The 15,682-nt window shown below is 40.4% G+C and overlaps 1 protein-coding gene across 1 annotated transcript; it reads right to left on the bottom strand.

Moving 5' to 3' along the window:
* Positions 1–7,079: 7,079 nt before the first annotated feature.
* On the bottom strand, positions 7,080–15,446 carry GLYATL3 (glycine-N-acyltransferase like 3). The gene is made up of 7 exons (XM_009676069.2): positions 15,360–15,446; positions 12,648–12,698; positions 11,513–11,607; positions 10,961–11,068; positions 9,531–9,657; positions 8,658–8,784; positions 7,080–7,631 (listed from the first exon to the last, which is right to left on the bottom strand). Exons 3-7 carry the CDS (start codon positions 11,588–11,590, stop codon positions 7,205–7,207), a joined length of 867 nt encoding a protein of 288 aa, XP_009674364.2. The 5' UTR covers positions 11,591–11,607; positions 12,648–12,698; positions 15,360–15,446; the 3' UTR covers positions 7,080–7,204.
* Positions 15,447–15,682: the final 236 nt, after the last annotated feature.

Below are 15,682 nucleotides of genomic sequence, written 5' to 3' on the forward strand. Positions count from 1 at the left end.
GTCAGTTAACCTATTAAATCATACTGTTAGTGATGCTAAAACAGATGCAAGGAAGAAAAGCAGCATGTATAAGCAAGGCAATTAGCTGGGTAACGTGTGAAGATTTGTACTTACATGAAGACAGAGCTCATAATCTTTGAATTTTTAGCAGCCTAACAGCTGTTGTTCAGAGCCTCCCTGGCAGTTTTTTGGCCATTAACATGCCACTGTTATGCTTCTAGCCCTGGTTACCTGAATCAAAGAAAATCTGAGTGATAGTGTTGGCATAAGTTGAGCCAGTTCCTTAGAGGAAAGGCAAACCTTGGAGGAAGAGCCAATAGTCTTTGGAGTATTAAGCAAGCTACATATTCTGGGATCTGTGCAGCAGCACTTTTTCCTCCCTTGCTTTCTGTGATACACCTCCAGGGCATATGTTTTCTGTATTAAACCTTCACAGAAATGGAGTTCAATCACTTTAGATTTCATACAGGACTAAAAACACCATTTCTGTCAGTACCAGGAGAAATAAGCAGATGCAGACAATATAATGAGCAGCTCCACTTTTCCTCTCCAGTCGCCTCAGAGCCATTCTGTAGGCTGGGTTCTCTAAGATCCTTCTCCTGAAACTCATGGCTCATTTTCTCAAGTATAAAGTCCAACATAACCTCGTCTCTCCAATAGGTTAGCCACTCAAACCTTTTTTCCCTTCCCCTTTCTCCCTCTTTCTCTCTTTTTCTCTGTTTCCCAGACGACTTCAGAAACCTTCACAGCTTAACACCTGGAGTCTTTGTTCTACTTTTGGCTCTGTTCCACCTTTCTATTCTCCTTCCTCGCCAACCAGGTTTGCATAAGCTGGTTCTCTCTCAGGCTTTAGCTAATCTCCTTTTGAAAAAAAAGAAATAGGACTCCTTTTATTCTGGACCTGACTCCTGTGAGGTGCTGTGAACATGGCCCTTTTCAGTTCAGTAGGTAAACACAAGCTTAAACCTAAGTATTAATAGTCCTCCACTAGAATTTAATGACTGAACCTTAACTCAGGTGTGTGAGGAACCTTAACAGCAGTGCTGGGAACATGTTTACACAGAGATATCCCAAAAATACTAGAGGTACATAGCAAATTAACCAGAATACAGCAACTATAAACACACACGTTCCCTTCACAATCACATCTCTCTTCTTGCAGCACCCATTCAAATTCTGCTGAGTCTGAAGAAGTAAATTGTGTTGCAAAACTGGAACACCAATAGATTCATGGGACCATAGGCTAATTCAGGTTGGAAGGGACTGCAGGAGGTCTTGAGGCCAACCTCCTGCTCAAAATAGGGTTAGCTGTGAGGTCAAACCAGGCTGCTCAAGGCTTTAGCCAATCTGGTTTTGGATTCAGATTAATCCAAACGCAGTTTTGACATAGGTATAACAGAAAGCATAATACCTCCCAATGTCAAAGCTAACCGACAGGGTGGTACAATAAGTCTCCCGCTGTCCTCTTTCCCAGGGGAGGTCTGATTTGGGCTAAGATGCAGATTTTTTAGATGACATCGTACGGCATGATGCTTTCTGGTGTACTTTATCATGAGTAAAAGGCATCAGCACAGTGTGGTGGAAGCAGTTTCCACAATAGTGACACATTGCTCACAAGTCAAATTATCCTGAGGAAACTGCTGCTGCATCACCGCTTTGCTTGTCTCTGGGGATAGACGGGAAAATAGATAAACTATAACTGGAGGCTGTAACATGGAAAGCTAACAAATACTAACTAAATAATAAAGTCTAGTGATTTTTAAAGTGCAAAAGAGAACCAGAGAGGACTGGAGCAGATGCAGTGTGAAACTTGTGTCCTCCCATTTGAAATGATCTTCTGCAAGGTAATGGAGGAAGTGGTCTAGACAAGGGCATAAACATATCTTTAGAAAATGGCATAATCCTCCAAAGGTAGTTCAACTAATTTATACAATACCAGGAACCTGGAGTAATCGTAAAAGCTACGAATGTCCTCTGGAATGCGGTTTTGAAATATATCTGGAAATAAAATCAGATTCTGAAGCACTGGCATTAAGTCCTTGCTCCCATCTCATCCAAGAGACTTCAGTAGTTTCAAGAGCAATGCTTCGCAGTCAGCCAGCTCTGAGGTACTTACAGTATAGATTACTGTGGATACACATAGCTAAAAGCTTTTCTTACCAGCAGACTTAAGACCAACTGGATTCACCAAACTTTTCACCTTAACTGTGTTTCTTCCCTGAGTCTTGGAATAGTAACTGGACAGGAAGACAAATAATTTCTATGCTCCTACAGAACTGGCTGAGATTGCTTTTTGCCCCAACTGTTCTTTCTGTGCTATAATTATGATCCATTATCCACGTTGTATTACCCACTGCAGTCACACTTCAGATTAGAAAGGAGGAGAAGACAATCCACTGAAAATTTGAAAAAAGTCACAAAAACAGTCAGAGCTCTGAAAAATGTGTCAGAGATGAGATGTTGAGCGGGAAGAGCGCTGAGCGGGAAAACCACAAAAGGACTGCTCACTGTATAAATATCCAGAAAGAAAACGGTGTCTTGCAAAACATGCACTTTACTCCAGTTGACAAATGCTTGGGGATTCACTGGATGATTTAGATTAAAGCAACTGTAAATAAAACATAATTTCTTATGAGGGACTTAGACCTTTGGGAGTTTTCCATTGCCGGTGGATTCATCAGCATGCAAAGTCCTTAAACAACAATCATCTTATGAGATTTGGGGCCTGACTCTAAGTTAAAGTTGTGCAGTGCCCTTTCCCATTACGGAGAATTGACCTGACGTCATTCTTCAGCTCCAAGATACTAAGCTTGCCAGCGTTCACCTGCAGAAGTGGGAGAAAGGATTCTCTCTACCTTAAGAAAAATACAGTGAAGCTCTTAGCACACAGTCGTACAGGGGGAGATGAGTTTATTGTAATGGCCTCGATACCTCTTACTATGCAGTTTGAAAAGCTTTTGATGTATATGTCTCAAATGTATGCCAAAATTCTGCCTTGATGCACTGAAACAGAAATTCACTTAATGAGTAAAGCAGAAGATGGAGTTTGTGCTACAGTTTTGTAATTATTATTATTTTTATATAACTTTAAACTGCTCCAACTATACATAAAAATTGATCTGTCAGGGCAATTTGCCATCATTCTAACAAATCCTATCTATAACAAATCTCCTATTATGACAAACTCAAGAAGCAGAATCAATTTTTTTCCATACCAGTTAGACTGAAATAGGGACAACCTAGACCTTGGTGCATTCACAACTACTTATCAGTGTCTTCATTATTTTGCCTGAGCAAACTGTAATACAAAACTCATTTATCTGAGCCCCAAGGAGGTTTCTCATACTCAAGCAACCAAGGCCTCTGACTTATTCCACTGTACCACATAACAAGGGAAAAATCACAGCGCTAGGCTATTTTTTGGGAATATACATTTCAAATGGATGCCTTGTCCCAGATCAGAGGGACCACCTACATCTGGACCCAGGGTAGCGCAAATGAAGCAGAAGGGCAATGACAGAGCTGGGCTGCAAAAAACAGGCCTAATCTCAGGGGAGCATGAGGCAGGTGAACGTTGTCTGAATCTCACACCCATGTGTGGAAACTAATATGCCTGTGAAAAGCAGGAAGCAAGTAAGAAATTCTTTTGGATTGAATAATCGTCAGTAATCATATTTTGGATTGAACAATGAGTGATGTGGCAGATAGCAATAAAGCAGCAGAGCTTGGATTCACACTTGGCATAAAGCACTCTTTCATGCTCTGTTGAACAGGGTTATGCTTCAGGAGACGGGGAGGACAGCCTTGGATAGGGAGGGCTTCAGTGCCACCTCCTGCATCAGCAGGGTAGTGGAAGAGGCTCCCCCAGCAGATGTTTCACTGCTCTAGGGTCAGGTTCACCAGGATGTGATACATGCAGACTGCTTTACACATAGCTGTAAATCCAGCTTAACAAATCAGCAAGCTTTACCTTCTCTTTTCTTCACAGAAAACTGGTGAGCACCACAAAGAAAATAATTCCAGACTTAGGAGGCCTTGTTAACTTATAATAAGTGAACTTTACCCCTACTGAGATAAGTGGGAATCTGCTGCATACCCTAATACAGAGACTAGATAGAGGATAATTTTATTCTCCCAGAATTAGAGATTTTCAGTGGAGTCATCCCTACATACATAAACATAAAGGTCTGTCAGAGTGCTTTGTATAACAACTTCCTGGTCACTCTAATGTGCAATGCTTGCTAGAAGCCAACGCTGTGCAATTCCATTGCATTACCTATTATTACATCATGTAGAGAGAACGGAGTGGAATTGATCCATTACTCAATTCCCTGCTAAGGACAATATAGAATTTGTTGACCTGGTTGTTTTTTTAAGTATTTATTTCATTATTACTTAAGAAGTTTACAAAGCTCATGCATTGTTATGGTAACTGATCTGGAAATGAAAGCAGGACGTTGCTATTGAGCCTGTGGCTAAAGCGCTGGCTTGGGTCCCAGTTGACCCAGGTTCAATTCTTTACATTATGTCTGTCCTTCTGTGTGATCCTGGTTAAGCTGGTTTGGGCCAGAGCTAAAAGATTCAGGATTAAGATTCAGTAAAAAAATGGTAGCACATATTCAGCTGAATCTCAGTGTGACTCATACACAGAGGGCCTTTCCTAGCTAAGGAACTACATTGGTACCTTGCTGAAAGTGGAATTAGTGGAGGAGGACAGGGAGGCAACAAAGCAGCAATGTGAATAAAGCAGTTACAGTTTAAGGGAAAGCAGTTTAGAGGGAAAACAAAGCTGCAACGTGACATATCTGGGTGAAATAGCTCTTGCAGATGCAGGTCAGGAAACTAGTTAAAACATTTGCTGCATGGATATATCAGTGGCAGCTTCCCAAGTGAAAGCCTATCAAACATGGTCCCATCCCTTTTTACAGAATCACATGTAGCCCTTCAGTGCATACCAATTTAAATTCATGAGTCTGACACTCATGATTTTACCCACCATAATTTTCATTCCTTAGTTAAATTGTGGTTTACTTCCAGCATGTTTTCTCATCTTACATTTCTGCTAAGAAATCACAAGACTAGGAAAATTACTTGGTATAATGGGTCACACACCTGGCTTTCATCAAACATTTAAAACAATTACAGCTCAGCAATCAGAAAAAAAAAAAAAAAAAACTTTCCCAGCAACAACTGAAAAAATGGCAGAATGCTTTTAATGTACATTTCCCTTGATCAGCAAAAGACCATGACCTCCAGCAAGAAAAACCTTCAGAGGTGCTCTTCCTATTATAGTGACTGGTGTTGGTAGTACCTCGACACATATACTGTTAGCTAAAAAGTACACGCAACTGGGCAGGATTCAGCTATAAATTTAGACAAATACATTTTCGTGTCTGACTGTAAATGTCTACATGTCCACTTAGGACTTCAGTTGTCTAGATATTGAGCATTGCTTGAGATGGTTCAGGATAGCTAGTACCCAGTGGTAACCCAGAAAAGTGTTGGTCTCCCATCTGTCCTTTGAACACCCTGAAGATACCTTATATATCTGAAGGTGTTTGAAGTCGGTCTAGAGGCCTATGTCTAAGCAAGTGAGCAGAGCCCTAGGTGTCTACTTTGTCATTAGTCAATGGAGATCTACTCAACATAGTCAGTGGAAGCTTAGACAGTGATTCAACTCACCCTAAGTAGACACATATGTTTGTTCAACAGTAGCTGCATCCTGCCCCAGGGTCATTTCAGACACTGTGGCATATTAGGGATATCTACATGGAGCTAGCAAACGTGACTGATGGGAAACTTGTCTTCTGGAGCAGCAGCTGCGGATCAGGAAGGGTATCCTTGGGCGCTAGATGCCTTTGGCCAAATATATAAAGACACTTTTGTATTTTATATGATAGTAACCTGGCTTTTCTAGTTGTGCTGCTCAAGGAACAACCTCTCAATCACATTGCTATTCTCCCCGTAGGCTCTTGTATAAAAGGCTTATCAGCTTTGGCAAATGAAGGCTTCCATGCATCCTTCTAGAGCCTTCTGTTACAGCATCCTCACTGTTGCTCCCAAGCACTCTCCAGATTGTGTAGTTCAGCCATGATGCAGATAGGAAATCCTCTAAGTATCAATCAAAGGGTGAAAATTCAGCCTCAGGGCACCAACGTAAAACTTCCATTCATTTCACTGAGACCAGGATTTCATCAACAGCATTCAGCCTTTAGTAAAGTAGATACCTGTGTCCCTAGAAAGTGTTGTCACTTCCCTTAAAGATACATCTCTACTTGGGCATTCTTGACCAAGAGACAATGTAAATATTGCACAGTTTTTGTCTGCCAAATTTTAAGTGTGTTTTATACTGGTGTGAAAACAGTTAGTCCTACTTTCACCCTAAAAACAAGCATTTCCAAAGCATTTGGAGTCATTTACTCATAGAATTGATAGATGCCTGGATAACCGGGATGATGGATAACCCTCCCGACTTATGATAAAACACCTATGGGTTGAAATTAAAATCTGCAAAAACTTTATCCAGCCTTTGCTTGTTTAGCTTTTCTACGAGTAAAAGATAAATAGATAGATAGATGTGCAGATATTCTTTTGTATAAAATGTGTTTGATAAGACACAGCTACTTCATCCAAAATTCACCTACGTGACCTTGATCATAAAGAAGACACAGAGAAGAAAGGAGATAGACTTTTCCCTGTGCTGGATATTGAAAGACTTCAGTAAAGTTTTTCTCTTTTCATTCAATTTTATTTTTATAATTACTTTTAACTTAATTTTACATGTTTCCCTGCTTCTTACATTCACAGGCTAATCTCTTTTAGGCTATCCAAGGGAAAGGAGAGGCTTGAGGTCTGGTACCAAGCAAGACAGATAGGGTTAGAGATGTCCAAGGATTCTGTTGTAGGTATCCCAGAAGATGGTTATACAGAGGTTATACAGAAAGAATAATTCTTCAGTCAGAGGCAGTACAAAGGAAATATCAAGTACAGGTGAATTACAACAAAACTATTAACCTTACATCCATTCCTAAGTCTTTTGGATTTGCCACAAGCAGTTTGCCAGCAGCAGAGAAGTCACAAGCAATTACCAGGTTTGATTTTAGGCTTATACAGGATCTTCTTGTCTGAATTCTGATGCAACTCAAGTTGCTAAATGTCACCAAATAATTCCTATAGTGCACAAAGAATGGAAATGAGTGCAGAGCTATAAGTGAGGTTTGGCTAAAAAATGAAGAGGTGTGTGAATCACTCTGAAAAATGAGCAGGGAAGAAACTGGGCATTCATGCTTTTCAGCAATGTTACAGATGGTATATTCGTCTCCATGACATTGCCCTGTGCCGGAAAGCCACGGCTATGCATTTTCTTAGCTAAAGTGGTAGCCACAAGCCTGCTATAACCCTTCCTCCGATGCTCTGGAAGAGTATAACTGTGAATCATGGTGGCAAACTGGTCTGTCAGGCTCCAGGAGAGGGGACGTCCTTTGTCATCCAAGATACAGACACTGGGGAAGCAGCAAATGAGGTTAGCAAGGTACTGCTGGCACCTTGGATTGCCTCCCCGTGACCAGGTTTCATTGAGCAGGCTGGCATGGGAGATGTCCAGGTAAGCCAGTGTTAATTTAGGGTCCATCCTAAGAAACAGTACAGTAAAAGTATTAGGCAGAAAGTTGTTCCTAATATTCTCCAAGCAACTGCACTAGATGCAAAGACTTCTCCAGCTGAATAGGTTTCCAGCTCCATACCAGAAAGCCGAACCAAAGACAGGTGAGTTCATTAGCCTGAAGGTCTGGGAAACACTTAATAGGGGAGGGCCTCTCTACATTTCCCATGTAAGTTGTTGACAAGCTATCTCCCAGTCCTAGTAACAATCTGATTTAAATAAGGTTTCAAATTCCCTCCTGGGATGTTTTTAAATTGCATTGTTTCTTCTGAATAAAATATTTTCTGCAATATGCTATACTCCTGACTATTTTAGGTCTTTGCAAATGTGAAATCCTGGGTACATACAACACACCAAGTTTTTACTCCTTGCAGCAAGAGTGGACAACATGTTAAGGAAAGCAAGTAGCCCAAGTGTCATACTAGCTGCCACAGGAGAGTGGAAGGGATTTGATTTCTAATCTCTCAGCCTCCCAGACTGATGGATTCTCTCTAGGTTTCAAATTTACTGCTCAGAAATTAATTCCAGGAAAAACTGAGCCTCTGGTTCACCTACTCATCCGCTCTGATGGCAGACCGATATCTGATCGGCAGAGTGACATTAGAAAACTTAGAAGGCCTTCAAACAGTTCTGTAAAGCCCACTTCTGAAAAAACAAACTTTGCAGGAATCCGAGAGCTATCTAGAAAACCTAAGGAGCTTCAACACAGGAAACTCAAAGATGATGGAAAGTGGACCTCTGGAAGCCATTCACACACTAAGAAAGGAGCAGATGGGGACTGTTCTGGAATATAAAACAGCAAAAATGATACGCTGATTAAAGAAACACCTTGAAAAATACTTAAGGTAGTAGTCCCTCTTTACCAAGTCATGCCTCAAGCAATTTTTGGCCTAGTCACAGATAAAGTCCAGCAGCCTTCCTATCATTTTTGATGTAAGAGTACTTTCTATAAATATATTGCTATAGCAATAAGATTTATCAATATGATTCTACATACCGAAATCTGACATCTGGCAGTGTATCTGGGTCTGAATGAATAACCATCTGGAAAGAGGATGTTTTCACATCTACCTGCTTAGATAAAGCCACAGTTCTGGATACTTCACATATTCCTTCCTGGAGCCCTGTGTATATAAAAAGTTAAACACTGAGCCATTTTAAAAAGAAAGCATATTTTGAAAATAAAAGCTCAAGATTACACCTTGAATGGAACTATTCAGGTATATGAGACCTCCAAAATTACTAACAAGATTCTCTGGCCATAGCTTTATATAATCAAAGATGAGAAGCTGCCAAACTATTTATCTAATCTGATCACCAGAACAATGACAACACAGATAGACCCTCTCCTAGTGACCTCCACATCTAACTCTTACCCTCAGTTTGAGCCACAGTAAGTTACCTAGGCCTAATACAAAAATTTCAAGTAATGGAAAATTCACCTATTGCACATGTAGGTTGTTTTACTAACTAGTAACCTTCACCATGAAAATGTGAATCTTGTTTCCCGTTTCAATCTTGTCTAAGTTTGGCTTCCAACCACTGACTTTCAATAGACCTCTACTACCACATTCACAATCACTAGGGCTCAGCCTATATGTCATCTACAGACTCCTACGACCAAAAGAAAACTTATATATTGATGCGCCTTCCAGCAAGGAAATAATTGAAAGTAGAACTTGAGATGGTGATAGTGAATACAACAACACAGATGACGTTCAAAAGCTAGAACAGCCATACCCTGGATCTCATACTTTGCATGAAACCTTTATATAAAGTAGAATGAGAGCACCTACACTGCCTTAAAGCTTTTTAAACCAGCTAGTTTACTTATTCTGCTTTCCTAAAAAAAAGCAGAGCTGTACTGTACCTTGTATCTGAAAAATTTGTCCCCAGTTTATGGTGTTTGTGTTTTCCAGTAGCTCTTTGTAAACCTGTACCTCCTTGTAGAAAACTGCATATGCATTGGTGTAATGGTCAAGGTTATCCCTGCAATTCTGGGGATAAAAAAACATGGAGGAATTACAAGTTCTCCCCCTCTCCCCCACATCTTTCCCATTGGAATCAAAATTCACTGAAACCCAACCCCACAGATACAACAAATAGTTGGAGCTTCAGAATGGCTTTGTTAGGATATTTTCTTTGGTATTTTCAGCAGTGACTCTCAAGCAAGAGAGCAGAAATATCTATTGCTCTCCACAGCGCCATGAGAGCAGAGAGCAGCAAAGGAAGTTACCCTAAGTTATCTTTCACGTACCCAAGGGAGTCACTAAATACAGGCACAGCAACCTAGGCCTGGCAGCAGTTTCTTGAAATTCTTGCCTAATCCTAATCAAAGGCCATTCCTTCTACTGGTCTCTCCCAAAACCAATGCTGTGTTATCTACCCTGCTCCTGAGGTCAGGATACCTAGACCACATCTCTTCTGGTAAACAAAATAGCACCAAGGTCGGTTGTCTGTCCCCAAGCTGAAATAGCAGAGTCGGGCCATGTCAACACTATTAAAGTCTCAGTCTCCAAAACAGGGTGGCTACATCCAAACTGCCAGTTGGAGACTGTTCGTGGCCTGTGCTGACTCCTGTTTTGCTGGCCTAGGAGTTGTTGGGGAGAGAGCTGCTTGTCCCAGAGAGCGTGCTAAGGATTTAACAGCACAGGCAGCTGAGCTGCAGCACCTGATGTAAGACTGCAGACCAAGAAGAACTTGTTTCATTGACTGGAGCAGGGAGGTATCCACCACCCCCAAGGTAAATCCATGCAGCTCAGATGATTGCCTCAGAGCCTTCTGTCCACTGTAGAAAAGCAATGCCCCTTCCCAGCTTCTCCTTAGCACAGTCTGTTCTGGAACAAAAGATCTGAAAAGACTCTTTATTAACCTTGAAGCTCTGCCCCATCACAAGCTCACTAAGGCTCTTCTTTCTGTCTGCCTACACTAAATCTAGAGATACCAAAGAAACATGGGAAAGTGCAGTCAAGTGGCATGAGCATAGATAAAATGTATCTTCCGCAGAAGCTATGCAAGTTATTCTTCAGACAGTGCAAGTAGGATATTTACAATCAGTTACAGCATGCACTTTATGGATAGTTTCAATTAGCCTATAATTGCTAGTCAGTATGTTTCAGTAAAGAGCAATGCTCCCTGAAGCAGGCGTTGTGCTGGCACCCACCTGGGATGGGCTATTACATTTTTATGGTTCCTACCCACTCCCAGCTAAAGCTAGTCCCATCCACAAAGCTCTCAAAGCTGAGAGCAAGCTTTGTTGGATTCACAGCTCACGAGCAAAAATAAAACACCTCAAACTACCTCCCTCTGTGGCCGGGTGATAACAGCTTTGAAGTTTGGCCACGAGTCCACCACCACTTCCTTCCTGAAGGGATTCCCTCGGTTGATATTCATCAGAGCTCCATAAACCTGCAGCATAAAGAGTCAAGGGAGAAAAGACAGTTTGAGATATACTAACGTGGCACCTGCCATCTCCCTTTGTAAATTAGACTGAACCAGGAACATGGAGCTGAAAGCACACATTTAGACTTTCAAATGCATGCACATATATGGCATAGATGCATGCATGCATACACATCAGTAAAGCATATTATCATGCAGATAAACCCATGTCCGATTATAGCAACCTAATTACTTTGGAGAGGGAGTGGACTGTTTTGCTTCTTTTTTTCTTAAGTATGTGGATTTGGTTTAGTAAGCAGAACCAATCTCTATCTCAGAACCAAACACTAAACATCAGCCAATCTGCAAGAACCACAACTATTTCCCCACAACTTTTGATCTCTTCACAAATGTTCTGGCTCATTCATGGAATAAAATAGCATAAAAAAAGACAGGTCAGCTCCGTGTTACCTTGAGGGACTCAGGGAAGCTTAATATTAACATTTTCTCCAGCATCTGCAGCTTCATGGAACAGTTCAGCACCAGCATCTTTCCTGCAGACCTGCCTGGGAAACGCAGACAAGGTATGAAGAGTCATGCAGGAAAATAATAATGTGTGGGAACTGGGTGACATAGCTGACAATTTCATAAAACACAATAACTTCCTCAATTCCCCCCTTTCAGCATTTTCACATGGAAAGCTTTTTGGGAATAAAGATCAAATAAGTATCAAATACTACAAATATAGAAGACGCTTGGCATGGACGATACAACCCAGCCACACCTATTAGCCTTATAGTGGATCTACCACAAAGTAATGACAGTCTTTTTGACATCACTGCGTTGGGGTTGATCTGTTACCCATAGAAAAAGGCTTCTATTTACTTATTTCAAATACAAGTGGGCTGATCTGTCCTTCTTCTGAAATGTATTACTTTCCACACATTTCACAGCTCATATTATTTTTCCAAAGGTTCTCGCATTTCCTAACTTGAAATTCACTTCCAGGCTGTATTTATGTTTCAAACATTTAGTCCAGTTTCTAAGTGACAGGGGTTTGTTTAACAGAAAAACAACATAACAATCAGCACTAACTGGGTCACTTATCGGTATCCTTAGCAGACAAATTAAGGGCTGAATAGGCCACAGCATAGTACAGGCAATTTGCTCCCCAGGTCAGTCCTGAGGAATATCAACAGAACAATGTAGTCAAGCTTACATTGTTACACCAACACACTTGTGCCCTAAGATAGGAAAACGTCTTTCAGGATCAATGTGATCTCGCATCAGTATCAAGCTCTCCCCTAGTTCCTTGTTTTGTTTCGCTAAACACAAAAATTAAAAAAAAAAAAATCCCATTCTGTGATCACATGTGCATATCTGCCTTTCTTTGAAGCTTATACTGCATTTTCTCACAATTTCCAAGGGTAAAATTGTTTCCGTGTCACAAAAGGGCTATGTCGGTATAACTATATCTAAACACAACATTGATGCATGTTTGAGTGTACGGCTACTTCTATGGAAGAATGCTTCTTACAGCTTTATACCTAGAAATATGTTTAGATTGAAAATAAATGTTGCACTGATTGACCAACTGATCACTTACCTTATTACCCAATCGCTTTTGTAGCTCGTCCTTCCAAATTGCAATGATGAGCTTGAAATTAGGAGATAAGAAAATGCGTCCACTTTGTGGCTTTTTCTGCATCAGGAATAACAGAACAGTAGACAAAAAAAAAAAAAAAAAAAAAAAAAGGCCTGACACTGAAAATATAGTTGTATTGTTCCAAACTGGTATATTGTTCCTAAAAGCTTTATTCTTTCTTTCTTTTGGGGAGCACAGAAATCAAAGCAAGAGCCAACCACACCTTCTGAGGAGGAGGGACTCTGTAAGCGTACTAAACTTGTTTAAAAGTACAGAGCTCCAGCAAGAACCTTTAATTTTTCTTTGAGAAGTTTAATCTCTCTCTGCATTGGTATCAATTAATGATCTGCTTTGCACATACTTATAATTATCTTTTTTCTTCCCAGAGGTCAAATTCATTCTCAGTGCTAAGCTTCATGCCATGAGGAATTAAGAACCTCAACTAAACTGAAACGTTTTCTGCCAAAGAGGAAATACACCTTACTAAGCAGCCACAAGCAGCAGAATTGCAGCCCTGCTGGCCTCTTACCTAACTTTTTGTTCCTTCCTGTCAGGCCAGTTTGATGATACTAAGCAGTACTGCCCTTCTGATTTGGACCTGATAACCTACAGCACAAAGCAAAGGATAAGAGCCTGCTGAAGAAGGAACATTAAATTGTTATGGGAGAGTGCATGCAGCAAGATACCTCATTTTAGTATGAGTAAGATAAGATATAGCAGGATTACTAACTCGTGTTAAGAGAACTGTAGCTTCGTACTTTAAGCCAAGGTTTGTGAATTTCAAGAACTGTTCCTGATGCCTCCAGTGACTTAGCATTTATAACCAGATCAAATCATACACACACAAACACACACACACACACACAGATCAATAGATCTTTCTTTGGCCTACTTTGGCCATTAGTCTCAATCAGAAATCAAAATGTGATCATTCTGCTACTCCAAAGGGTATCCATCATCAAATAAGCTGAGCTAAGACCACCTCCTTTATTAGTTCCTGTTTTATGTAGTCAAAGTAGTATTTGTGAGTATGACAATCCAAAATTAACTATCTACAGCCAGTTAAAAAAAAAAAAAAAATCCACAAAGTTATGGCATTTGCAGTCACGTAGTCCTGCATTACAGCACTGCCATTGCTAGTAACAGGCCATAATCTTTCTACTAAATTTACAAGGACTCAGTAATGAGACTGGTCAGGTCTCAGCCTGAATTTTCCTTCTGTCTGAACTTTACTTGATATGCCTGCAACCCTGTTTTATTCAGCTTAGCTGCAACAGAAATTCCTCTAGTTGACCAGGTGTCTATGGCTGTTTTGTTTATCTTGGTAGGGTACAACTATAGTTTTATATACACAGCACTAGAAAGGAGCTATTCCACGCTGGATGAGATATTTACGACTAACATAACGATGTACCATATAGAAATAGAGGCCTGGTATGACAGCAGAGGCCTTGAGAAGTGGACACAAAGGACAGAGAAGTACAGGCATGGGGTGATAAGACAGCTTGGTACTGGAGAATCCAAGGCTATAAGCAACTTATCCATGGTTGGTTCTTTAACTGAACAGACACAGATCTGGAGCTGGACAAAACTGGTTTTATGGGTAACAAAGAAATAGCATCTAACCTACATAGAAGACACCATATACAGTAAATTCAGACATCACACAGAACTGCCACTCAAGAAGAAAGAGCAAAGGTGTAAAAGTGTATTAGCAAACATATAAAAATGACCCGAAGGGTATCCTGGGGAGGGAGGAGAAACCATCAGCGTGAAGATCATATTCCTTCCAGCAAAGGGCTCCCAATTCTGATAATTCATTGTAACATGTCTCAGTACCACCAGAATGAAACCACCAACCTTTAGGACCCAGAGGAGTAATGGAAGAGTGAGCACAGCATGCAGAAAATGGGTAGAAAATAAGTGCATGTAACAACTTAAACTGCATTATTATTCTTTCTTTTTCTGTCACAACTGGATCCGGACTAAAGACAACTAGACTCTTAAGATGTCAATTATACTAACAGTATACTAATCCTCGGCTTTGCATAAGGTGTGCTACATATATGTGTGCATACATGCACATATTCAGATATGTACATAAAGTGTGCTTCCTCTTTAGCCATAAAGAAGATTTTGAGCATAATCTGAGCTGACTAATTTGTATGCTATGAAAGGAGGGGAATAGGCCAGAAATCTCAAAGTCTGTAACGTGGTGTTCATTCAAGTCCAAGATCTAGCCATGTAGGAATAACTGCAAAAGCTCTCCAATTTCTAGAGGGGAAGATAAGAAGTGCTGCAAATAGCTAAACAAAAATTCATCTGAGCTCAGTATCCTGTCCTTCACAGTTATCATTACGTACGATTAAAAGTAAATCAACAGTTCAGGGACTTCCTGCATGAGTACTGCTTCCTAACCATTTAAGTCACTGACAGATATACCCGTTATAAACTTGTCTACTTCTTTTTCATACCCATTTGTCCTATCCTACATATAGCAATTACAGAAAGCCTTTAATCTCTCATAGGGGAATAGAGGTAACTACCTTATGCCTCATTAAGGGTACCAGCAGCTTGTAACAAATGAATAAATGTTTTCTTGGTAAGTCAATATCAAAAGCACTGCTAAGTTCTCCAGATGATAATTTGGCTAAAGAAAATGCTTTATAATACCTGAATCTTTAAATGGAGGAGCTCTACCATTGACCAATACAGAAGAGATGGAAGTCCATGAGGAAAACACACAGTTGACTTCATTTTCTAATGCTGAGGAATACCTGGCAATTGATGAAGTGAATACATATCTTTGAGATTAGAATTTTGCTGCATAATCTTCTCATCTGCTTTCCGCAGTCATTTGGATAAACCAGGTGTAAATGCCTTGTTTTAAGCAGTAAATTGAAAACGTAAGAAATCCTCTGCAGTTGATAAAATGGCTCGATCTCCTGCAGGAAAGGGAATTTGCAACTCAGCGTTAGATAAACTTATCTTTACTA

The sequence above is a fragment of the Struthio camelus genome, chromosome 3 (genome assembly GCF_040807025.1).
Source record: "Struthio camelus isolate bStrCam1 chromosome 3, bStrCam1.hap1, whole genome shotgun sequence".
Lineage (NCBI taxonomy): Eukaryota > Metazoa > Chordata > Aves > Struthioniformes > Struthionidae > Struthio > Struthio camelus.

Coding starts and splice junctions, on each gene's coding strand:
- GLYATL3 (XM_009676069.2), bottom strand. CDS start 11,590: ATGCTGGTGCTGAACTGTTCCATGAAGCTGCAGATGCTGGAGAAAATG. Junction 11,069..11,512: donor GCTTCCCTGAGTCCCTCAAG/GTAACACGGAGC, acceptor TTTATGCTGCAG/GTTTATGGAGCTCTGATGAA. Junction 7,632..8,657: donor CTGCCAGATGTCAGATTTCG/GTATGTAGAATC, acceptor ACTGTTTCTTAG/GATGGACCCTAAATTAACAC.